Source organism: Bufo bufo, chromosome 3 (assembly GCF_905171765.1).
Source record: "Bufo bufo chromosome 3, aBufBuf1.1, whole genome shotgun sequence".
Lineage (NCBI taxonomy): Eukaryota > Metazoa > Chordata > Amphibia > Anura > Bufonidae > Bufo > Bufo bufo.
In genome coordinates, this window is record NC_053391.1 from 44,286,021 (window position 1) to 44,310,948 (window position 24,928).

At 44.0% G+C, this 24,928-nt stretch overlaps 2 protein-coding genes across 2 annotated transcripts in view; one reads left to right on the forward strand and one right to left on the reverse strand.

Moving 5' to 3' along the window:
* Window positions 1-24,928, forward strand: part of IFNAR2 (interferon alpha and beta receptor subunit 2) — a gene marked incomplete at its 5' end in the record, with an annotated part of 168,523 nt that overhangs the window by 15,591 nt on the left and 128,004 nt on the right. The gene's annotated exons all lie outside the window — the stretch shown is intronic.
* LOC120994526 (interleukin-10 receptor subunit beta-like) lies at window positions 4,871-14,564 on the reverse strand. The gene is made up of 6 exons (XM_040423165.1): window positions 14,440-14,564; window positions 12,329-12,489; window positions 9,597-9,757; window positions 8,529-8,676; window positions 6,871-7,028; window positions 4,871-5,977 (listed from the first exon to the last, which is right to left on the reverse strand). The coding sequence occupies exons 1-6, from the start codon at window positions 14,526-14,528 to the stop codon at window positions 5,855-5,857; spliced, it is 840 nt and encodes a 279-aa protein (XP_040279099.1). The 5' UTR covers window positions 14,529-14,564; the 3' UTR covers window positions 4,871-5,854.

Below are 24,928 nucleotides of genomic sequence, written 5' to 3' on the forward strand. Positions count from 1 at the left end.
GACTTCGTGCGCGCTTCACTTACTCACGCATCCTATAGGCACCGGGACGCCAAGATGGAATTGAACACTTTCTGCATTGCAATGCATTTAGAAGTGCACACCTTCGATACTTTAGAAGACCGCCACCAGACGCGTTTCGGAACGGACTGTTCCGTCCTCAGTGGTGAAGTATATAATATTGGGGTCCTACCACTGGTGATTTAAACCCTTCTCAGTGGGTTCCATAATCTGGACCAGATTACAATTAGCAATTCAACTTTTAGCCATTCTGCTGACAACTATTGTAGACGGAATGCACATTGTGCGTTAATCTATCTTGCCATTTATCTAATCTATACATCTAATTATAAAACTGTATCATATAGTTGCTGCATTTGGCTCTAGTATAACACTATACGGAATTGAATAAAATAATCTAGAAACAGAAATATATATACTGAAAATAAAATAAAAATAGAAATTACATAGTTAAATAGTTAATACGGTTGAAAAAAGACATACAGTACGTCCATCAAGTTCAACCAAGGGATAGGTGGGGATGCGAATCCCAGAAGGAAGTGAGACGTTTTCATAAGCATTAATGTTTTTTACGTTTTACTTTTAAGAATTCATCTAAACCCTTTTTGAAACTGTCCACTGTTCCTGCTGTGACCACGTCCTGAGGAAGTCTATTCCACAGATTCACAGTTCTTACAGTAAAGAAGCTTTGACGCTTCTGGAGACAGAACTTTTTCTTCTCCAGTCGGAGGCAGTGCCCCTTGTCTTTTGAGGGCATTTTACATGGAACAGTTTTTCTCCGTATTTTTTGTATGGCCCATTTATATATTTGTATAGGTTAATCATGTCCCCCCTTAGACGTCTCTTCTCAAGACTAAATAAATTCAATACTTTTAATCTTTCTTCATAACAAAGACCCTCCATGGCCCTTATCAGTTTAGTCGCTCTTCTCTGTACTTTTTCCAGCTGTAGTGCGTCCTTTCACCAAACACTTTCTGGCTTAATATTGTAAATGTAATGATATCAATCTATACCTCAGACCAAAGAGAGGGACATTTAAGGAGCAAAGAGGGACTGTCCCTCCAAAACAGAGACATTTGGGAGGTCTGCGCAGAGGTAGCAGTGGCACCTGGGCCCTGGTGTGTGAGAGGACCTAAAAACCACTCTGTCCTATAAGCAGCATTTTAAGGCTGGTTTCACACGGGCGTTGCGGGAAAAGATGCGGGTGCGTTGCGGGAACATGCGCGATTTTTCCACGCGAGTGCAAAACATTGTAATGCGTTTTGCACACGCGTGAGAAAAATCGGTATGTTTGGTACCCAAACCCGAACTTCTTCACAGAAGCTCGGGTTTGGGTTAGGTGTTCTGTAGATTGTATTATTTTCCCTTATAACATGGTTATAAGGGGAAATAATAGCATTCTTAAAACAGAATGCATAGTACAATAGCGCTGGAGGGGTTAAAAAAAAATAATAATAATTTAACTCACCTTAATCCACTTGTTCGCGCAGCCGGCATCTCTTCTGCCTTCATCTGTGAGGAAAGGGACTTGTGGTGACGTCACTGTGCTCATCACATGATCTTTTACCATGGTGATGGACCATGTGATGAGCGCAGTGACGTCACCACCGGTCCTTTTCCTCGCAGATGAAGGCAGAAGAGAAGCCGGCTCCAGCCCTATTGTACTATGCATTCTGCTATTATAATGCTACTATTTTGTTTAAGGGAAAATAATAATGATCGGGTCCCCATCCCGATCGTCTCCTAGCAACCGTGCGTGAAAATCGCACCGCATCCGCACTTGCTTGCGGATGCTTGCGATTTTCATGCAGCACCATTCACTTCTATGGGGCCTGCGTTGCGTGAAAAACGCACAAAATAGAACATGCTGCGATTTTCACGCAACGCATTCACTTCTATGGGGCCTGCGTTGCGTGAAAAACGCACAAAATAGAACATGCTGCGATTTTCACGCAACGCACAAGTGATGCGTGAAAATCACCGCTCGTGTGCACAGCCCCATAGAAATGAATGGGTCTGGATTCAGTGCGGGTGCAATACGTTCACCTCACGCATCGCATCTGCGTGGAATACTCGCCCGTGTGAAAGGGGCCATTCACACGTCCGCAAAATGGGTCCGCATCCGTTCCGCAATTTCGCAGACCTCAGATAACAACCCCAGTCAGACCTCAGATCAGACCCCCCCCCCCCCCATGTGAATAACCCCCAGACCTCCGTACAGAACCTCTTGCTCAGAGCATTTTAAATTTAAAAAATCCATTTACCTATTCTGCCTCAGCCGCCGCCGCCTCCGCTCCTGGGATCCAGCTCTCTCTCCTCTTCTTGCTGCGAGCTCTGCTTTGACCCGACGTGCACAGCTTGAGGTCACAGAGCACCAACGTCCTCACGTTGTGCGCAGTCACAGCACAGCCGATGGCAGAGGACCAGAAAGCAGTGAGAACAGAGCCCAGGGAGCGCTGCATTCACCGATTCCCGTTCCTCCAATACTAATGAGCGCTTCCATAATGGAAGAGCTCATTAGTGTTTGCCCCTTAAGACGCCCTGAAATTTTCCCCACATTTTAGGGAGGGGGGGGGGGGGGGGGAGTGTGTCTTATGGGGCGAAAAATATGGCACTGAGCTACTGACAACCCCATTCAGACCTCAGATCAGACCCCCAAAAGGTTTCTACTGCAGTAAGAGACCTCCCAGCAAGAGATTCACTTCTATGGGGCTGAGCGCGATACCATGCACATCCTCTATACAATGTACGGCACTGTGCTCGGTGAGCTGCGAGAAGTTCACAACGCTCACAGAAGCGCCAGTGCCTTCTCAGACAGCTGATCAGGAAGGGTCCCGGGTGTTCAACCCCCAACAATCAAATACTGATGTCCTATCCAGAGGATAGGTCATCAATATGAAAATCTTGCAAAACCCCTTTAAGATGCAAAAACAGAACAGGAACCTGCTGCAAACCCTGTTGCGTCTAGACTTGAACTGACTGCGCGTGCATCTGAAGGAAATAAGTGTATGTCTGCCCTAGAGATGTGTGGGTGCACTGCGCTCCAGACCACGTAGGTGCTACATAAGTGACTGCAGTTGTTTTGTAGATATATTAACTTTTGCATACCGGTACTTTTTTTTTCATTCCTTGAATTTATTATTGAATTGTTCTAAATATACTTACAAAGTGTTAATAAATTAAAAAGAACATTGAAATGCTTGAAAAAACAACAACATAAGGTTTGCGACATGTTAAGAGAATTGTACATGACTAGACAAACAGCGCCAAATCTGTCCACAGGCTGTGTGTGGTAGTGCAGCGTTTGCATGTTTTTCAACACAATACACAAATACAATGCAATATACCCATGGTGACTCACAGACAGTGGCGTACATAGAGAAGTAAGGGCCCCATAGCAAGGATCAAACCGGGCCCCCCACACAGGACAGAAGGGTTTCTGCCTACACCCTTTTCAATGACCCTCGGGCCATTTTGCCACTGCCTCATTTACTAAAAGTTGTTCCTTTAGACCAGGCATGCTCAACCTGAGGCCCTCCATCTGTTGCAAAACTACAAGTCCCATCATTCCCTGACAGACTACAGCTATCATCCTATCGAAGGGCATCGTGGGAGTTGTAGTTTTACAACAGCTGGAGGGCCGCAGGTTGAGCATCTCTGCTTTAGACGGTAGAGTCCTGACCAAGTTTTCTCCTCCAGTAGAAGAGGAGATAATCCAAACTAAGACTGGGCCGCCTCTTGCCCTGGGCCCCATAGCAGTTCCATGGTCTGCCGCTATGGTAGTTACGCCCCTGCTCACAGTCCATATATATATATATATGCAAATAATATAAAGGCATATGAAATGGCAGTGGCAGCGGTCTTCAGCTTTTGCAAAACTACAAGACTGACAGCCACAGTGGGAGTTGTAGTCTTGGAACAGCAAAAATTAGAGACCCAAGTGCTGATTGGCTTTATCGTCTCCCAGGATGCCATAGAACTCTAAGGAGAACAGAACATGTAAGAGGGGGACATCTGCACCCTAAGAGATGGCAACAGCAACATACCATACACTAATAAAAGTGTCTCCACAAGTTCAGACTCTGCTGTTCAGACTCTGGTTCCAGCTGCTTTCCGCTTCCTGTCTTGGCTTGACATGCCAGAAATGCCAAAAAGAGGCTGAGACCACTAGGGCCAGTGATTGGCTGAGTGGCTTGCCAATTCTTGTGTGTCAAGCCAGTACATTAAGTTGAGGGCAATGGGGACCTGACCAGAATCTGAATGGCAGAGGATCGGTGGAGTTGAGTAAGCCTAATATTTTTAACACTTTCTTAGAGATCAGACCTTAAGATGAAGTTCAATGGCAGCTTTACTTTGCATAAACGTTCTCCAAAACAGTTTACAGGCTTTGTCTTGGTTCCAGCAGGCTTTAGCATTAAACTGACAGGCAAACTCAACTCTGCTATATCTGTTTCTCTCTGATTCTGCTGTACTGACAGGCTGGCTGTATAACTCAGCTTCTTCTGTATGCATCACTTCACTTTGTAGTGTGACTCTAGGTATGTCAGGGAACTTTCGTCCTGGCTCCTGAGGCTTCAAGCTTTGGCCTCCATGGCTAGCAGAGCTTAAGGTGCTCTGGCTGGTGTGAGCACATCCAGCAGAGACGTGCCCCTGCACACCCTTCCCCTAGCAGGGGGTAAGCTAGACTGGAACTAACTGGCTCCCACCCTTCCTGCAGGAAATAGGGCTAGCCCACTTCTCCACAGAGGGGGGTTAGAATAGAATGGAAAGCTCCATTCTATCTAAGTACAGCTCTGCCATATTTGCTTCCACCTGCTGGTGAACCAGGCACATTACATGAACATTTACATAACATTAGAAATGCACAGTATGGAGGACCTGTCATAAATGCATAAGATGACATGAGGTTAGACCAATAAAGACAGTAGCAGGGTGCAGAAGTGGTAACACCACTCTGGGGTGTTACAAAAGAACACTTCTGAAAAATCTGGTACGAGTAATGCTTAGTGCAAAAACTAAGGCGGTGGAGCATGACACAGATTCAAAGGACACCAAAGCTACTCATGCACTGTCCTTAGACCCTAGAGTGTTCCTTTAAATACAGTATATGGGAGCATAAATGTGAGACTTTGCTTATTAAGAGGAACAAGGGACATCAATCTGAGTATTTAAGAAGAAGGGAGGCCGCCCAGAGCCAGACTTTTTTTTAGTTACCTCACCTTAACAACATATCCCTACCTCGGACAAGGTAACGCCACCCATACTTACCAACTTTGCAGTTGGTGACTTTGGGACAAATAGGCCACGCACCTAAAAACAACCCCAAAATGAGTGGGACCACCAATTTTTTGCCCCAACCATTTTAACACCGGATAGCCAAAATAGCAGGGACTGTCTCTGAAAATTAGCTGCAAATTTAGGACTGTTGGCAACTATGCACCACCACCACAAAATGTTGAAACACTACTCATAAAGGAGGTCCTCTGGCATTTCTTGATACTATTTAGAATAGTTCTTTTCAGCATTTAGGCCATTTTAAGATTTTTGGAATGCCCCTTTGAACATATTAATGTACAAGACTATGTAGGAGCTCAACAATAAATAAAGTAAGTAACAAAGAAGAACATTTTGGAGACACCATTTCCAGGGCCAGTGTTCCTCACCCCAAGATTTCCAGCAGTAGGTCATGTAGTGAACATTTCCCTAGGGTTGCCTCACTGTGACAACTCCTGTTTGGCCAACAGTCTACCTTGCAGGCAGCTATACATTTTTTCCTACAGTGACTACTACAAGTGAAACATAGTATTACAAATGTCTAAAGGAAACAGAATCGCTGTCAGGCCGCGTCCTTCTCCTCTGCCTCTTCCGATATAAATGTCAGCTGCTCGCACGATTCTCCACATTCCTCGGTCGGCTGGGGAGGCAGGTAAGGAGCGTTGTAGAATGGCTTACTCAAATACTGTAAGAGAAATAAACCTGATAAATATATGCATTGATATCTAACGAAGAAGTGCTTTGATCACATAAGTACTGGAAAATCCAGACTAGAATATCTATTAATACTATCTATGCAAATTTTTGATATTTTTGTTTAGCTCTGTTGTTTACGTTTGAAATCTTGTATATGTCTGGAAAAACTGCTTAGTCATTCCCATAGACTTGTATTGAAACTCAGCATACTGAAATTTCAACAATGTTTATGGTTAGGCTGTGGTTCTCCACTCCACCCATCCCACTAGAAGGTTCTAGTTCAACTAGAAGCTGTACATAAGGGGAAAGCAGTGAGAGCCCCTAGCTCTCTGCAGATAGGGACCAGTATTTAGTAGAAGAGACTCTGCCAGGGTTCATGAGGGACCATAAGAAGACGCTGAGATGGGAATACTCTGCCACAGACCCTGGGCCTCCAGACCTGTGACCAGAAAGTCAGCAGAAAGACTGAGCCAAAGACCCTGGACTATCAGCCCTTTGCCTAGCGTACCAACCTACTGAGCAAGAGAGGGACAGCTAGCTTAGTCCTTTCCTCAGCATAAAACCTTCTTCCACAAGGGGGGAGACTGGAGAAGCCAGCTTAGTGCATTGCCTGTAATGTTTTGCACTTGAGTGTCTCCAGCAAAGAATATCTATCTAATCTACCATCTATCTAACCTATCTATGTCTGTCTATCTAATCTATTCAAAATATCAAAGAAAATCCACACTAGTGCATATTGTCCTTCGATATGAACCAGTTTTGATGGGCCAGTCTGAGCCCGGAAGACAAATACTAATGCAAATTACTGACTTTCAAAAAATGTGCACTATTGAGCAAAAAAAAACAACATACAATGAGTCTAGAGTCAGGTATGGTACAAACCTCTTTTAGATGTTGTGGGAAGGTATATGATGGATAGAATAGATATTGTGTCATCTTATACACCTTGAATGAGATAAAGGTCAGTAGTAGTGTAACAACAGTGATAAGGGCCATGGATCCAAGGAACACCACAACTATTTTCCATGACGATCTCTTTCCTAGAAATGGAGCCCAATGTTAGTATCAAAACCATGTTATAAAAGCAGAAATGTTCAAAACTAAAAAAAAAAGACAACACTGGGTAGAATATGGACCCTGGAGTTAGTCAATGAGCCATATGTATGTCTGTCCCCTAAAGATCAAGTAACATCATGGACAGAAATATGATATCTGCAGCCCTCAGGGACTGAGTGCTCGGAACTCTAGCACTGGTGAGTAGGCGAGTAGGAATGTTGGATAACTGGTTTTATATGCCCAAACAGCCCAGCGTTACCACACCGGTGGTTTATTTTAATCTGTCCGTGTGCCAATCATAACATGCAATGAAGGAGCTTATGTTCTTAGGACCACTTTCACAGAAAATTATGCCCATTACATGACCAGGGAAACAGACTGTGGGATCTACCTGGAAATTGGGCAAAAAAACTGTTGAAATGCCCAAAAAGTCAAGTCCAATTTAAAAACAGCTTTGTTGGTTTATTAGATCTAAAGTCAGAAATCCCGGTGGTCTACACATTTCACACAGTCAGGTGTCCTAGAGGTTAAGAATTTGGACATCTTACTTTCTGAAACGCATAGACCCGCTCATTACCTTGCCTTTATTTGTGAAAAACTATCATCTATCTATCTCATTATCTATCTCATTATCTAAGGACTGTTCCGTTTTGCTGTTTCGGCCCTGAAATGCGTAATTGTAACAATAAAGGCAATTTATATACTTACCTGAGTCATCCTTACACTGCAACAGAAGCGATCCTCCCTTTCCTTTTCGCTACCATATCTAGAAGCCACAGCATGCTATTCAGCAGAATGCCCAGCAAACCTCAGCTTTATAGACCCTGCTGCAGGTGAGGGTATACAGATCGGACACCTGTCACCTAAACAACATCCAGGCCATTCCAGCTCCAAGCCAGTGGACACCTATATCTACAAGTGCCAGCATACTGCCGTTAGTCAGAAATACCAGAGCAAGACATCACATCTGAAGTGCCATTTAATTGACACTTTGTACCTACTAATGCTGGATGTGCCATACTTTTACTTCTGGTCTTATTCTTCAAACCACCTTTCCACTGCACCGATCCCCAGGGAGCAACGGCCTGAGAGAGTACACCGTGACACAACAGCTCATCAGGGCGACTACCACTCCCATCCTCTGCATCGGCTCCTCAGGGGCTTGCTGTCTATCTATCTATCTATCTCTCTTTTTATCTAAATATCTAAACCAAATACTAACTGGAATTTGTGGTAAGGTCTACGCAGAGACCACAAAAGTTTACATAGATTTTTTTTTTCTTCATTATTTTGGCAAGATGAAATAAAATCCATCATTCTTTTTTCAGATGGGGAACTGAATGATTGTGAAAATTGTATAATTGCAGGGAGACTCGGTGAAGACCTTAGTGTCCTTGTCTAAACCTGAAAACGTAACCAGGCAGCAGTGTGTACACAGGCGAGTGTATATGGCGGCGTATACCTCCAGTATAATGATTACTTACTGTCAGTGGTTTCCTTGCAGATCACAGGGCTGAAATCACCAGCTTTCTTATACTGAGACACATAAGCCTGGACCTTCACACAGTACATGGTCCATGGTTCTAAGTCCTGCAGAATGTCTGTGTTTTGTGACGTATTGACAACTAAAACCTAGAAAAATGTAAAGACAAATGATAAAAATAAATTATGAAAACCAACAAAATATATGTCCAGAAATAAAGGGATTCTTCCAGGTTCAAGTTCAGCACCAGAACAGGTCCTCAACAATGTCCAGAGGCCTGGATAGAAGCCTGGATATGCAGAAGCCTGGATAGAAGCCTGGATAGAAGCCTGGATAGAAGCCTGGATATGCAGAAGCCTGGATAGAAGCCTGGATAGAGGCCTGGATAGAAGCCTGGATATGCAGAAGCCTGGATAGAAGCCTGGAAAGGCAGAAGCCTGGATATGCAGAAGCCTGGATAGAAGCCTGGAAAGGCAGAAGCCTGGATATGCAGAAGCCTGGATATGCAGAAGCCTGGATATGCAGAAGCCTGGATATGCAGCTAAATCTGCTGGAAAATGACGACTACACCTCTATGGTAGAGCGTAATGGGCATGCTCTGTGCAAAGCTCACTGTGCAATGAGAGGGAGGAGACAGGAGAAGCTGAACTGTTCTCATCACACGTCAATGGTGTGATCCTATGTCATCTGCCTCACATTTTAAACAGACATAACCTTTCATTGTAACCTTACCCTCTCAGGATAATGAGATGACTGCTGCCCCACCCCCAGTCTACACAGCACAAGCTTAAAAATGTCATTCCTGGTCTATAAATTTCAATTTAATGCAGTTTGTCGGTAGTCATTGTGAATATACTCGCCCCTGACGAAGCTATAGGCGCAGTTTTTCAACCTGTGTGGAAGCACACTGCGATTCAACATACAGGTGTCTGTCTTGGGCCAGATAAAGGGAATACCTGCATTTGAGGAAAAACGCTCTGTGTGAATGAGGAGCAGCGCGGTCCCACTATCCTGACATTGTGAATATACTGACTGCAAACCTTCCAAGACTTAATCACACAGTACTTACATGTGCAGGGTCAGATTCCTTCCAGTATACCACCCTGTACAGTAGCTCGCCATATTTCTCCTTCAATGACCCTTCATCAGTCCCTACAAAGGGACCATCGAAACTGACATCCAGGAATCCTGACCTCGAGGAGACTTTTACATTTGGAGCACCAATGACAGCTTGATGGAAAAGAAATTTAATATAATATTAATGTACAATATCTATCTATCCATAGTAGCAAAAAGGCAGCACTCTGAAAAATATTGAAAAAATGTTTCTGCTGAACCGTAGGCCTCTTGCACACGACTGTATGTATTTTGCGGTCCGCAAAAAACGGTCCTGCAAAAAATACGGAGGACATCCGTGTGCATTCAGTATTTTGCAGAACAGAACAGCGGGCCCTTCATAGAACAGTACTATCCTTGTCCGTAATGCGGAGAATAATAGGACATGTTCTATTTTTTCACGGAACGGAAATACAGAAACGGAATGCACACGGAGTACCTTCCGTTTTTTTGTGGACCCACTGAAATGAATGGTTCCGTATACGGTATGCCCAAAAAAACTGAACGGACAGGGAATGAAAATATGTTTGTGTGCAAGAGGCCTAAGGTCTGTTCCGTTCTGCAAAATACGGAATGCACACGGATGTCATCCGTATTTTTTGCGGAACTGTTTTTTGCAGACTGCAAAATACATACCGTCGTGTGCAAGAGGCCTAAGGTTGAGCAGAAACGTGGCGTGTCCACATGGGTGAATAAACTTTTTACACCTTTTCAATATTTTTCCGAGTGCTGCCTTTTTGCTACTTTATTTGTTGGGCAATAGTCTAGTCCCCTCAGGCGTGCACCTATTTTGTTTTTGTTTTTAATCCAATGCTGCCATTTTTCAGTTTTTCTATCTATCTATCTATCTATCTATCTATCTATCTTGTCTGTCTAATATCTATCTATCTATCTTGTGACATTTCCCCCTTTATGCCACTTTTCCAAAGTGACAAGAAAAGGGGGCGTGGGCAGCCAGCAGGCCCGGTTCATTTTTCGTTTTCTGGGATTTTTGGCATGTAAAAAGACTTACCGTATTTTTCGCCCTATAAGACGCACTTTTTCCCCCCCAAAAGTGGGGATAAAAATAGCAGTGCGGCTTATGGGGTGAATGCTGCTGATTTTGCCGAATTTTCAATGATACACCCGCCGCGATGCCGCACGGCGGGTGCATCAGCCATGAGGGAGGAGGGGCTGGGGGCCGGCATCTGCTTTTATAATGACAGCGGGGCCCGTGCAGTGACTGTATTCTACTACACGGGCCCCGCTCACTGTATAATCGTATTTGTAATAGTTAATTGTCATGTATATAATCGGGTAATCAGCGCCTGTATACTTACAACTACAAGCGCTCGGTAGCAGAGAGGAGGGAGGAGGCAGGCCGGGAGGACGGGCGCTGGCAGCGTGAGTCACTACGTCACGCGCCTGCACCGCCCACTTTATGAATGAAGCAGGCGGCGTGGGCGCATGACGTGGTGACTCACGCTGCCAGCGCCCGTCCTCCCGGCCTGCCTCCTCTCTGCTACCTACCAAGCGCTTGTAGTTGTAAGTATACAGGCACTGATTATGCGATTAAATACATAACAATTAACTATTACAGATACGATTATACAGTGAGCGGGGCCCGTGTAGTAGAATACAGTCACTGCACGGGCCCCGCTGTCATTATAAAAGCAGATGCGAGCCCCACCCCCTGTATTGAGGGTCATTCACTACAGGGACACTGTTATGGAGGGGATCTGTGGATGACACATAGCATAAGATGCTATATATGTGTCATCCACAGATCCCCCCCATAAATGTCATACACAGATCCCCATAACAGTGCCATCCAGAGACCCCAATAAGAGCCACCCACAGATCCCCCATAAGTGTCACCCACAGATCCCCCATAAGTGTCACCCACAGATCCCCCATAAGTGTCACCCACAGATCCCCCATAACAGTGCGTCACCCACAGATCCCCATAACAGTGCGTCACCCACAGATCCCCCATAACAGCGCGCCATCCACAGATCCCCATAACAGTGCGCTATCCACAGACCACAATTAGTTCAAAACCCACCAAAAGCACACCTTTTGGTTCAAAATATATTTTTTCTTATTTTCCTCCTCAAAAACCTAGGAGCGTCTTATGGGCCGGTGCGTCTTATAGGGCAAAAAATACGGAATCTACACCAGCAATAGGGCTGGCGTACAATTAAGCCAGTCGCGTGGCCTGCTGGACGAAGAGTCAAACGTTTGCACCTCTACATAACTGGCGCATCCTCCGGTAGCCTGGAGGGACTTGAGACCGGCTTGGAAAACGCTGGTCTTAGTAAATGTCCCCCTATTCTCTTGCCACTATATGGCAGTATTATGTATGCAGGGATGCACCACCAATATGGCCAGGTGAGGCGATCACCTCAGGAAGCATCAGGTAGGGGAAAGAGGGGAACAGCGGAAGGGTCATGGGCAATGAGCACTTTCATTGTGGCAAAGGGGTTAGGTTAAGAAATTGGGGGGGGGGGGGGGGGGGGGGCGTTTCAGTTTTCGCCTCAGGCAGCAGAAAAACAGGACATAATTTCCTAGAAAGTCTGTTTTACTTGTTGTTTAGAGTCTCATTTTCTATAAAACTGGCCCAAAATACGCAATATCAGAAACGCTCGGCGGGTGATGAAGCCGTACTGTCTTGGATGGATGTATAATACATAGGAAACAACTTACTTTCACTATAGGGGTCAAAATAAATGGTTGCCCAGTCAGATGTGCTGAGGTTTAGCTGCGCCCGCACTCGAACATTAGACTCATATGTAATAACGGAAGACTCGCACTGCTGCTCCTGAGTCACACATATCGTCTTAAAGTCAATCCTCAATTCGGAAGCTCTAGAAAACAAGTACATATTCACATGATGAGCAGTGATCTCAGGCAAATGTGACGGAGCAGACGAAGCAAATTTATCAAATACCTTACTGTATGTACTTTTGTATCATAATATACTTCATTGGAAGATTAACATAGAAATTAAAGTAAATAAAAGTATGGCGCTGACACAAGTGTCTCTTCACAGCGTCAGCCTGCGTCAACCAAAAATAGCGTTAGCTGAGTGGAGTGGAAGGGTGGCCGCTTGCTTTCTATTCACTGCTAGGGGACTTTCAAAAATAGAGTGGGCTCGCTCAACTATTTTTGGAAGTCTCATAGCAGTGAACGGAGAGGACACTGTGCATACACGCCAAGCTCTCTGTTCACGGTGGGGCATTCTGGAGATAGGGTCCCAGAGGACGGACCTCCATCCATTGAACATATCCTGTCGATATGCCATAAACGTGGGAATACCCCATTTAAGGAGGGAAGGCTGGCTTAGCTATCAACTTTGTTAGATCCACCCATCGCAGGGAATGCAGCATCCGTATGAATATGCGCTTCCACCCTGGCATGGCTGAACTGTCATGTCACTGCTCTCCAATCAAGGCACGTGGACTTCCCCAGTGCCATAATGGAAAGAGCACAGCAGACATGGCCAGGAGGGAACCATCGGAGCCTTTACTATACGGTGATCTCAACTGCACACCACTAAACTATTACTGTGTTAAGGACCTGCATAGTAAGGCCATGTGACCCATAGGTCCTCCTGCTTGTAGTACAATGCAATAACAGTAAGGCAGTTTGAACACCAGATAGATTGATGAATGGATAGATATTTACATCCAGTGATCGCCTCCACAGTATGAGGACAAACAGTGGCTATTGCGATCCCTCGTCCTCATACAGCTGCATTGTTTCTGGGCACCAGATGGCTGCCCAGAAACGATCATTTAGGTGCTTGCACGAGCGACAGGATCACCCGACAAACAAGTGTTTCGCTTGTTCATCAGGTGATCAGCTGCACCTTTACATTGGCAGATTGTCGGGAACGAGTGCTAGCAGGAACGTTCGTTCCCGAGATCATCTGCCCGATTTTTGCACCATGTAAATACACTTTAACTCCTAGCAGTGATCTACTGGGTCACTGCAGATAGATGGATGAGTAGATAGATACACAGATGGATAGATAGATAGATAGATAGATATATAGATATGAGATAGATAGATACAGTAGATAGATAGATATGAGATAGATAGATATGAGATAGATAGATAGATAGATAGATAGATAGATAGATAGATAGATAGATAGAAGAATAGAATAGTAGATAGATAGATACACAGATGGATAGATAGATATGAAATAGATAGATAGAGAGATACACAGATGGATAGAGATAGATAGATATGAGATAGAATGCAAGAAGGTGAGGCAGCAGTGCAGATAAGGTGGAAACAATAATTCTTTATTCACCCATAATGCTACATTATCGTCCAAAACTACGAGGCCATTATTTTATACTCAGAATACTCTGGGCCAGCGGTGTTTTGCACTTTCTACTACAGTGCTGGTTATTTTAATGCATTTTGATACAAAGAACAATAGTTAAATAGATTGAAATAAAATCTGTAGATATAAATATCGATATAAAATAGATATCAGATAGCTAGATAGATAGATGATAGATACATAGATGGATAGACAGATACAAGATAGAGAGATAGATATAAGATAGGTCGATAGATAAAACATAGATACCTAGATGGATAGACAGACAGATAGATAGATAGATGGGCAGATACGAGATAGATAGATAGATCGTGGAGGCCCTATTTTCTTGCCCTGTTCATGGAGAGATATAGTGTATGTCCGTTTGTATACATTGATATTGAAGCTTCCCCTTCAGAGGTTCTGCGCCATTTGGGTTTGTAGCCGAAGCATTGATAGCAATACCTGCAATGTTACCTACATTTTATATTGTACAATATAGATCACGTCTCCCCCGAGGTCAGCTGGCCAGTTCCATCTCAAAGTATTCTTAAAGTTGAAGGATTCCATGGTGACGTTGGTGGGAGCTGGAATAATCCCAAATCCTGTGCACACAAAAAATGAGTGAATGAGTATTATCTACAAGAACAATCCAACTGAATGGGAGAGATTTGTCATTGCTGCAATGGATCTATTTCTGAGATGAAGAAATTGAGCAAATTTATGTGCCAAATTAAAAAAAATAGCGCAAAACAAACTTTAAGTTTGGTGCCTATAAGACATACCACTTCACACCTACATCTTTTTGGCTTGTGAGTGGTTTATGTGGCTTCCCACTCAGAGATGGTGGAAGGAAACTGGCGAACACAGGTGGAATTCAGAACAACAGCTCTACTAATCTCATGTGTGGAAACAAGCTTGACAGTTAGAAGGTGGCAACTGGCTTAGTGGTTACATATTTTCAAGTTGGTGGAGACCCTATAGATTTTAAAGTTGGCGGAGGTACTGTAGATTTTCAATCTGGTAGAGCTCCAGTAGACCTTCAAGTTGGTGGAGGCCCTGTAGATCTTCAAGTTGGTGGAGGCCGTGTAGATCTTCATGTTGGTGGATGCCCCATAGATCTCTGAGTTGGTAGAAGCTCTGTTAATCTTCAAGATGGTGGAGGCCCTGTAGATCTTTAAGTTGGTGGAGGCCTCCTAGATCTTAATGTTAGTGGAAGCTTTGTTGATCTTCAAGTTGATGGGGGCTCTATAGATCTTCAAGTTCATAGATGCCCCATAGATCTTCAAGTTGGTGGAGGCCCTGTATTTTTTCAAACTGGTAGAGGCCCTGTAGATCTTCAAATTGGTGGAGGCCCTGTGTATTTTCAAGTTGGTGGAGGCCAGTAGATCTATAAGTTAGTGGAAGCTCTGTTGGTCATCAAGTTGGTGGAGGCCCTTTAGATCTTCAAGTTGGTGGAAACCCTCTAGATCTTCAGGTTGGTGGAAGCCCTGCGGATCTTCAAGTTGGTGGAGGCCCTGTGGGTCTTCAACTTGGTGGATGCCCTGTAGATCTTCAATTTGGTGGATGCTCCATAGATCTTCAAGTGGAGGCCACATAGGTTTACAAGTTGGTGGAAGATCTGTTAATCTAGAAGTTTGTGGAGACTCCATGGCACTTGACCTGTATGCACTTCTTATATTTCGGCCCTGACTCTGTCCCCAAGCTCAAGGGAACTTAAAGGGAAAGGCATACATTGCAGCATGTCACAGAGAACGTTTCAACTGATATCCCGATTCATAGCACGCAAGTGTGCAATGGCCTACTCCAGGAAGGCAGTCAGAAATGAAGATCTGACGCAGGTCCCTAGCAAATCTAAGGCCATAGCAAGGGTTGTGCAGGGTTAAGCCTCATTCACACATCCGTCTTTTGGTCAGTGATTTCCATCAGTGATTGTGAGCCAAAACCAGAATTGGAGCCTCCACAGACATAAGGTATAAGGGAAAGATCTGTGCCTGTTCTGTGTTTAGAGCCGCACCTGGTTTTGGCCCAAAATCACTGATGGAAATCACTGACCGAACACTGACTGTGTGAATGAGGCATTAGAAAATATGGTTGCTTTCTACAAAACACAGTGCCACCCCTGTCCACAGGTTGTGTATGGTATTGCAGATCAGCAACATTCACGTCAATTTAGTAGAGCCGCAATACCAGACACGACTCATGGACAAGGGTGCTGCTGTTTTCTTATCCTGGACAACCCCATTACTCACTGTAGCAGCATGTCATGCTTCGATCAGCAGCACGTATGTTGTATACAATGATTGCGTCACCTTATCAGTGTCATGTGTTTGCTCTTTAGAAGCTGGCATTAGCACGGTAGAGCATGACAACTCACAACACGCAGGAATGTCTCTGACAATAACCATAAAATATTTTATATGGACAATGGTGAGGATGGCATGTCCTGCCTGGAGAAAGTTTAAATAATGATTATCCGACTTCTCTCTTCCTCTGGTTGCTTTATTGTAAAGTCTCTGCATAGTCATAGATATAGTATTGTTATGTAGGCACTGTATGACACTCATTTCACAATGTATATATAGTATGATTTGACAATGTATGTATAATATTATACAGTTGCAAGAAAAAGTATGTGAACCCTTTGGAATGATATGGATTTCTGCACAAATTGGTCATAAAATGTGATCACATCTAAGTCACAACAATAGACAATCACAGTCTGCTTAAACTAATAACACACAAAGAATTAAATGTTACCATGTTTTTCTTGAACACACCATGTAAACATTCACAGTGTAGGTGGAAAAAGTATGTCAACCCCTAGACTAATGACATCTCCAAGAGCTAATTGGAGTGAGGTGTCAGCCAACTGGAGTCCAATCAATGAGATGAGATTGGAGGTGATGGTTACAGCTGCCCTACCCTATAAAAAACACACACCAGTTCTGGGTTTGCTTTTCACAAGAAGCATTGCCTGATGTGAATGATACCTCGCACAAAAGAGCTCTCAGAAGACCTACGATTAAAAATTGTTGACTTGCATAAAGCTGGAAAGGGTTATAAAAGTATCTCCAAAAGCCTTGCTGTTCATCAGTCCACGGTAAGACAAATTGTCTATAAATGGAGAAAGTTCAGCACTGCTGCTACTCTCCCTAGGAGTGGCCATCCTGTAAAGATGACTGCAAGAGAACAGTGCAGACTGCTCAATGAGGTGAAGAAGAATGCTAGAGTACCAGCTAAAGACTTACAAAAGTCTCTGGCATATTCTAACATCTCTGTTAGCGAATCTACGATACGTAAAACACTAAACGAGAATGGATTTCATGGGAGGATACCACAGAGGAAGCCACTGCTGTCCAAAAAAAACATTGCTGCACGTTTACAGTTTGCACAAGAGCACCTGGATGTTCCACAGCAGTACTGGCAAAATATTCTGTGGACAGATGAAACCAAAGTTGAGTTGTTTGGAAGAAACACACAACACTATGTGTGGAGAAAAAGAGGCACAGCACACCAACATCAAAACCTCATCCCAACTGTGAAGTATGCATCATGGTTTGGGGCAGCTTTGCTGCGTCAGGGCCTGGACGGATTGCTATCATCGAAGGAAAAATGAATTCTCAAGTTTATCAAGACATTTTGCAGGAGAACTTAAGGCCATCTGTCCACCAGCTGAAGCTCAACAGAAGATGGGTGTTGCAACAGGACAATGACCCAAAGCATAGAAGTAAATCAACAACAGAATGGCTTAAACAGAAGAAAATACTCCTTCTGGAGAGTCCTGACCTCAACCCGATTGAGATGCTGTGGCATGACCTCAAGAAAGCAATTCACGCCAGACATCCCAAGAATATTGCTGAACTGAAACGTTTGGTTGAAGTTATTGCTGCCAAAGGAGGTTGATATGCAGCCAGCCAGTAGCGCAGGGGCAACACGTGAGGTGCACGGTGGACCGATGAGGGGCCAAAGTATAACACACAGTTCATCAGTTTACTCACAGTTAGCAGAAAGCCTCCCTGGGCTGGCAGCAGAGTGTTGAGGTGGACAGCACGAAATCCTCCGGGGCATGCTCTGTGGTAGGGAAGCATCAGCCAAGATGGTGGTTGAGGTGCCCTTGATGTTAGGGGTGCTTAGGGTGCTTGTTGCGGCTGAGTCCTTTCATGGTTTTTGTCGTGACGCCAGTACCGTTAATGGTGGTACAACCATTAGTAGTAATAATGAGGTAAACAGTGGTAAGATGCAACTCACAACTTTTACTGTGGATGACTTTGGTTGCAGCAGTACAAAAATTCAGTCTCTTGATGGTAACAGAGTAGGTCTGCAAATCCACTGTTTCCAGGCTTTTCAGGTTTTACTTGGAGCTGTGGGTTAGGTATACCTTGTTCCTATTGATGTGCTGGGTCCTATTCCTTGTTCTTTCCCTACAAGCGAACATTTGGACAGGAAAACTCATCTGTCTCTCAGAAGTATGATGTGGCTGCCAGAAGCTATAAGTCCTCCACCATGCACAAAGGTGTCTGTGGCCCTCAATAATGGTTCTTATCACCGATGATTCCTTAGGAAGCTTGTTTCTATTCCAGGGAGGCAAACTCTCTCCTACTGGTCAGGGATGCAGGTCTATAGTCCGGCCACAGAAGGAAAACGCTCTTCTGTACCTCACATCTTAGTATCACCTCCTAGCGAAGTTGGCTCCACTCACTAATCTGTGTCCTGGAGTCTTCACTCTACATTTTCTCCCACTAATCTGATCTGACTTCCTCAGATCTGCTCTCATCTCTGACTACATTTTTAATCTGATCTGATCTGCTGTCTGGTCTCAACTGACTAAACTAGGCCTGAACTAGGTATATATAAGACCTAAGCTATATCCCCATCTAGTGGTGGGATGTATAAATTACACCTAATCTGCCTGGTTACAGGGATTTTACAGATCCATTAATACAAAGTACCACAATACAACATAATGCAATTGACAAGGTAAAAAGTGCTTTTAAGCAGTGCCCACACACACGTAGTGGGACGCTGCATACCCCCATGGTAAAATGTAAGTCCCCCGTCGACGTTGGTAATGTCTGAAGCTGTGGATCTCTAAGCCCTGTCCTAAAATACACCAAATACACACCTCCAAATATGCACATGTGAATATAGACATTGCAATGTATTATCATGACTCTTCAATAACCTCCTATGAATAAAGGGTTATGCACAAAAATACATTCTAGGCAAATATATAAAGTATATCACATAAACTTTTTTCTTATGGTAGATGTGTTACGGCCAAAAATGGTTATTAGAGAATGATCTCACGTAAGGGCAGTAAAGTCCATGATATGGTTCAGAAGACAAAGTCCATACCTAAAATGGGGTATAAAACATGTATAAAAACATTTTAAAGTGCAAAAATTTTGTTGTAGAACAGTTAAGCACAGAAAAGTCTTTCTGGGTATTTTACTTTAAACGTTGCGTTAACAAAGTCCTTTGATAACCTGAAAATGGGGTAAAAAGGGGTTAAACATGATAAACACAATTGTAAGAAACACACAACACTATGTGTGGAGAAAAAGAGGCACAGCACACCAACATCAAAACCTCACCCCAACTGTGAAGTATGCATCATGGTTTGGGGCAGCTTTGCTGCGTCAGGGCCTGGACGGATTGCTATCATAAGAATTCTCAAGTTTATCAAGACATTTTGCAGGAGAACTTAAGGCCATCTGTCCACCAGCTGAAGCTCAACAGAAGATGGGTGTTGCAACAGGACAATGACCCAAAGCATAGAAGTAAATCAACAACAGAATGGCTTAAACAGAAGAAAATACTCCTTCTGGAGAGTCCTGGCCTCAACACGATTGAGATGTTGTGGCATGACCTCAAGAAAGCAATTCACGCCAGACATCCCAAGAATATTGCTGAACTGAAACGTTTGGTTGAAGTTATTGCTGCCAAAGGAGGTTGATATGCAGCCAGCCAGTAGCGCAGGGGCAACACGTGAGGTGCACGGTGGACCGATGAGGGGCCAAAGTATAACACACAGTTCATCAGTTTACTCACAGTTAGCAGAAAGCCTCCCTGGGCTGGCAGCAGAGTGTTGAGGTGGACAGCACGAAATCCTCCGGGGCACGCTCTGTGGTAGGGAAGCATCAGCCAAGATGGTGGTTGAGGTGCCCTTGATGTTAGGGGTGCTTAGGGTGCTTGTTGCGGCTGAGTCCTTTCATGGTTTTTGTCGTGACGCCAGTACCGTTAATGGTGGTACAACCATTAGTAGTAATAATGAGGTAGACAGTGGTAAGATGCAACTCACAACTTTTACTGTGGATGACTTTGGTTGCAGCAGTACAAAAATTCTGTCTCTTGATGGTAACAGAGTAGGTCTGAAAATCCACAGTTTCGAGGCTTTTTAGGCTTGACTTGGAGCTGTGGGTTAGGGGTACCTTGTTCCTATTGATGTGCTGGATCCTATTCCTTGTTCTTTCCCTACAAGCTGAACATTTGGAAGGAAAACTCATCTGTCTCTCAGAAGTATGGTGTGGCTGCCAGAAGCTATAAGTCCTCCACTATGCACAAAGGTGTCTGTGGCCCTCAATAATGGTTCTTATCACTGATGATTCCTTAGGAAGCTTGTTTCTATTCCAGGGAGGCAAACTCTCTCCTACTGGTCAGGGATGCAGGTCTATAGTCCGGCCACAGAAGGAAAACGCTCTTCTGCGCCTCACATCTTAGTATCACCTCCTAGCGAAGTTGGCTCCACTCACTAATCTGTGTCATGGAGTCTTCACTCTACATTTTCTCCCACTAATCTGATCTGACTTCCTCAGATCTGCTCTCATCTCTGACTACATTTTTAATCTGATCTGATCTGCTCTCTGGTCTCAACTGACTAAACTAGGCCTGAACTAGGTATATATATAAGACCTAAGCTATATCCCCATCTAGTGTTGGGATGTATAAATTACACCTAATCTGCCTGGTAACAGGGATTTGACAGATACATTAATACAAAGTACCACAATACAACATAATGCAATTGACAAGGTAAAAAGTGCTTTTAAGCAGTGCCCACACACATGTAGTGGGACGCTGCACAACCAGTTATTAAATCCAAGGGTTCACATACTTTTTCCACCTGCACTGTGAATGTTTACATGGTGGGTTCAATAAAAACATGGTAACATTTAATTCTTTGTGTGTTATTAGGTTAAGCAGACTGTGATTGTCTATTGTTCTGACTTAGATGAAGATCAGATCACATTTTATGACCAATTTGTGCAGAAATCCATATCATTCCAAAGGGTTCACATACTTTTTCTTGCAACTGTATCTGCACCAGGGGCGTTGCTAGGTTAAAACATTTGGGAACTGGGCCCCTGATGTTTTGTCCCAGGCCCCAAATGTCCTGCCTGACAGATAGATACAACTGTATTGTCATCCTCAGGACAGCAATGAAATTGAATCTAATGCAGTGGAAGATCTGAAGGACCTGTAGTGACATCATAGGTCATGTGATCAGTAAAACAGGCAGTAGTTGAGAAGGACCTGCCATGATGTCACCATCATGTGACCAATGCAGGGGAGGGCAGAGTGAAGAGAAGTCTTGGGAGAAGAAGCTGTGGTGAGATCTGCTACATGAGGAAAGGTAAGTGAAGGGAAAGGCAGAGCAATGCTGGGAGTTGTGGTTATTTAACTGGGAATGTATGTTAGGGCTGAAGGGAGGGAAGTTATTTACATTAAACTGTGTGTTGGAGGTGCCTGGGGAGGGGGTCAAGTTATTTACATGGGACTGTATTTTGCAAGGGGATGGGGGAATGTTATTTACATGGGACTGTATGTTGATGGCGGCTGTGGGAGGGAGGGATGTTATTTACATGGGACTGTATGACGGAGGGGGCTGGGGGAGGGAGTGACGTTATTTACATGGGACTGTATGTTGATAAGGGCTGTGGGAGGGAGTGACGTTATTTACATGGGACTGAATGTTACAGGGGTCTAAAGGGAGGGAGTGATGTTATTTACATGAGACTGAATGTTGAGGAGGCAATGTAATTTACATGGGACTGTATGTTGAAGGTGGCTGGTGGGGGGGATGATGTTATTTACATGGGACTGAATGTTGAGGGGGTGATGTTTACATGGGATTGCATGTTTGAGGCGGCTGGGGAGGGGGTGATATTATTTACTTGGGACTGTATGTTGAAGGAGGCTGGGAAGGAAGTGATGTTCTTTACACGGGGCTGTATTTTGGAGGGGGCTGTAGATAGAGAGGGATGTTATTTACATAGGACTGTAAATTAGAGGGGGCTGGGGAGACGGTGTGATGTTATTTACATGGGACTCTATGGCGGAGGGAGGAAAATAGTAGTATTTACATGGGACTGTATGTTGGAGGGGCTGAAAGGAGGGTAGTGATGTTCTTTACATAGGACTGTATTTTGGAGAGGGCAGGAGAGATAGTGTGATGTTATTTACATGGGACTGTATGGTGGAGGGAGGAATATAACTACAGGGGGCACTGCAAATCCAGGGGACATTCTATGTGTTCTAATTACTACTTGAGGCTCTATAGGAGGGACTATGGGGCCTTATTACTACAGGGAGTGCAGAATTATTAGGCAAGTTGTATTTTTGAGGATTAATTTTATTATTGAACAAAAACCATGTTCTCAATGAACCCAAAAAACTCATTAATATCAAAGCTGAATATTTTTGGAAGTAGTTTTTAGTTTGTTTTTAGTTTTAGCTATTTTAGGGGGATATCTGTGTGTGCAGGTGACTATTACTGTGCATAATTATTAGGCAACTTAACAAAAAACAAATATATACCCATTTCAATTATTTATTTTTACCAGTGAAACCAATATAACATCTCAACATTCACAAATATACATTTCTGACATTCAAAAACAAAACAAAAACAAATCAGTGACCAATATAGCCACCTTTCTTTGCAAGGACACTCAAAAGCCTGCCATCCATGGATTCTGTCAGTGTTTTGATCTGTTCACCATCAACATTGCGTGCAGCAGCAACCACAGCCTCCCAGACACTGTTCAGAGAGGTGTACTGTTTTCCCTCCTTGTAAATCTCACATTTGATGATGGACCACAGGTTCTCAATAGGGTTCAGATCAGGTGAACAAGGAGGCCATGTCATTAGATTTTCTTCTTTTATACCCTTTCTTGCCAGCCACGCTGTGGAGTACTTGGACGCGTGTGATGGAGCATTGTCCTGCATGAAAATCATGTTTTTCTTGAAGGATGCAGACTTCTTCCTGTACCACTGCTTGAAGAAGGTGTCTTCCAGAAACTGGCAGTAGGACTGGGAGTTGAGCTTGACTCCATCCTCAACCCGAAAAGGCCCCACAAGCTCATCTTTGATGATACCAGCCCAAACCAGTACTCCACCTCCACCTTGCTGGCGTCTGAGTCGGACTGGAGCTTTCTGCCCTTTACCAATCCAGCCACGGGCCCATCCATCTGGCCCATCAAGACTCACTCTCATTTCATCAGTCCATAAAACCTTAGAAAAATCATTCTTGAGATATTTCTTGGCCCAGTCTTGACGTTTCAGCTTGTGTGTCTTGTTCAGTGGTGGTCGTCTTTCAGCCTTTCTTACCTTGGCCATGTCTCTGAGTATTGCACACCTTGTGCTTTTGGGCACTCCAGTGATGTTGCAGCTCTGAAATATGGCCAAACTGGTGGCAAGTGGCATCTTGGCAGCTGCACGCTTGACTTTTCTCAGTTCATGGGCAGTTATTTTGCGCCTTGGTTTTTCCACACGCTTCTTGCGACCCTGTTGACTATTTTGAATGAAACGCTTGATTGTTCGATGATCACGCTTCAGAAGCTTTGCAATTTTAAGAGTGCTGCATCCCTCTGCAAGATATCTCACTATTTTTGACTTTTCTGAGCCTGTCAAGTCCTTCTTTTGACCCATTTTGCCAAAGGAAAGGAAGTTGCCTAATAATTATGCACACCTAATATAGGGTGTTGATGTCATTAGACCACACCCCTTCTCATTACAGAGATGCACATCACCTAATATGCTTAATTGGTAGTAGGCTTTCGAGCCTATACAGCTTGGAGTAAGACAACATGCATAAAGAGGATGATGTGGTCAAAATACTCATTTGCCTAATAATTCTGCACGCAGTGTATTAAGGGTTCTGTAGATAGCTTTATTACCACTAGGGAACAACAGGTGGGCCTATTTCTACTGGGGACTCTGTGAGGGTATTATTAATACTGGAGGGCTCTTCTACTAATAGGGGCACTCTTCGGGAGCACTATCACTGTTGGGGGCACTGTAGGGGACAGTATTACTAATGGGGGCATTCCGGAAAGGAATTACTATTGGTGGGACTTGGAGGAGCACTATTACTATGGGGGGCACTCATATTTCTTCAGGGTAGTATTTGGGGGTATTGGGGAGCACAGCGAGCAGCAGGATAACACTATGGGGGCTCCAGGTTGGGAGATGATGATAGAAAAGTGAGGAAGCTAAGATGTCCGTGTGTCACACTGTGCAGACATAAGTCGGCTGAGAGAAGTTGTCCAGACCAAATGGAGAAGATAAAGACAGAGAAGATCTACATGAGAGGAGACGTCACCTGGAGGACCTGGATGTGAGAGGTATGTGCTGCTGTATAGCAAGTACAGGAAAGTGCGGTGTGTGGAGGGGGGGGGGGGGGGGGGTGGCGACTTAGAGAACTGGGCCATATTCAGTGGGGCTTAGGCCCCGGATCTTTTGAGACCCTAGCAACGCCCCTGATCTGCACAGTATGGCACTAATATTTAACAATATACCGGTATGTATAACAATATTATGTAGGCACTGTATGGCACTATTATATGCCAATGTACACATAGTCATATAGTATTATTATGTGTGCCAATGTATGTACGGTATAATATTATTATGTCCGCACTGTATGGCACTATTATTTTTGCAGTATCACTTGATTATTTTCTTCC

Coding starts and splice junctions, on each gene's coding strand:
- LOC120994526 (XM_040423165.1), bottom strand. CDS start 14,528: ATGGAATCCTTCAACTTTAAGAATACTTTGAGATGGAACTGGCCAGCT. Junction 12,490..14,439: donor TATATTGTACAATATAAAAT/GTAGGTAACATT, acceptor CTTGTTTTCTAG/AGCTTCCGAATTGAGGATTG. Junction 9,758..12,328: donor TTTTGACCCCTATAGTGAAA/GTAAGTTGTTTC, acceptor TTTTCCATCAAG/CTGTCATTGGTGCTCCAAAT.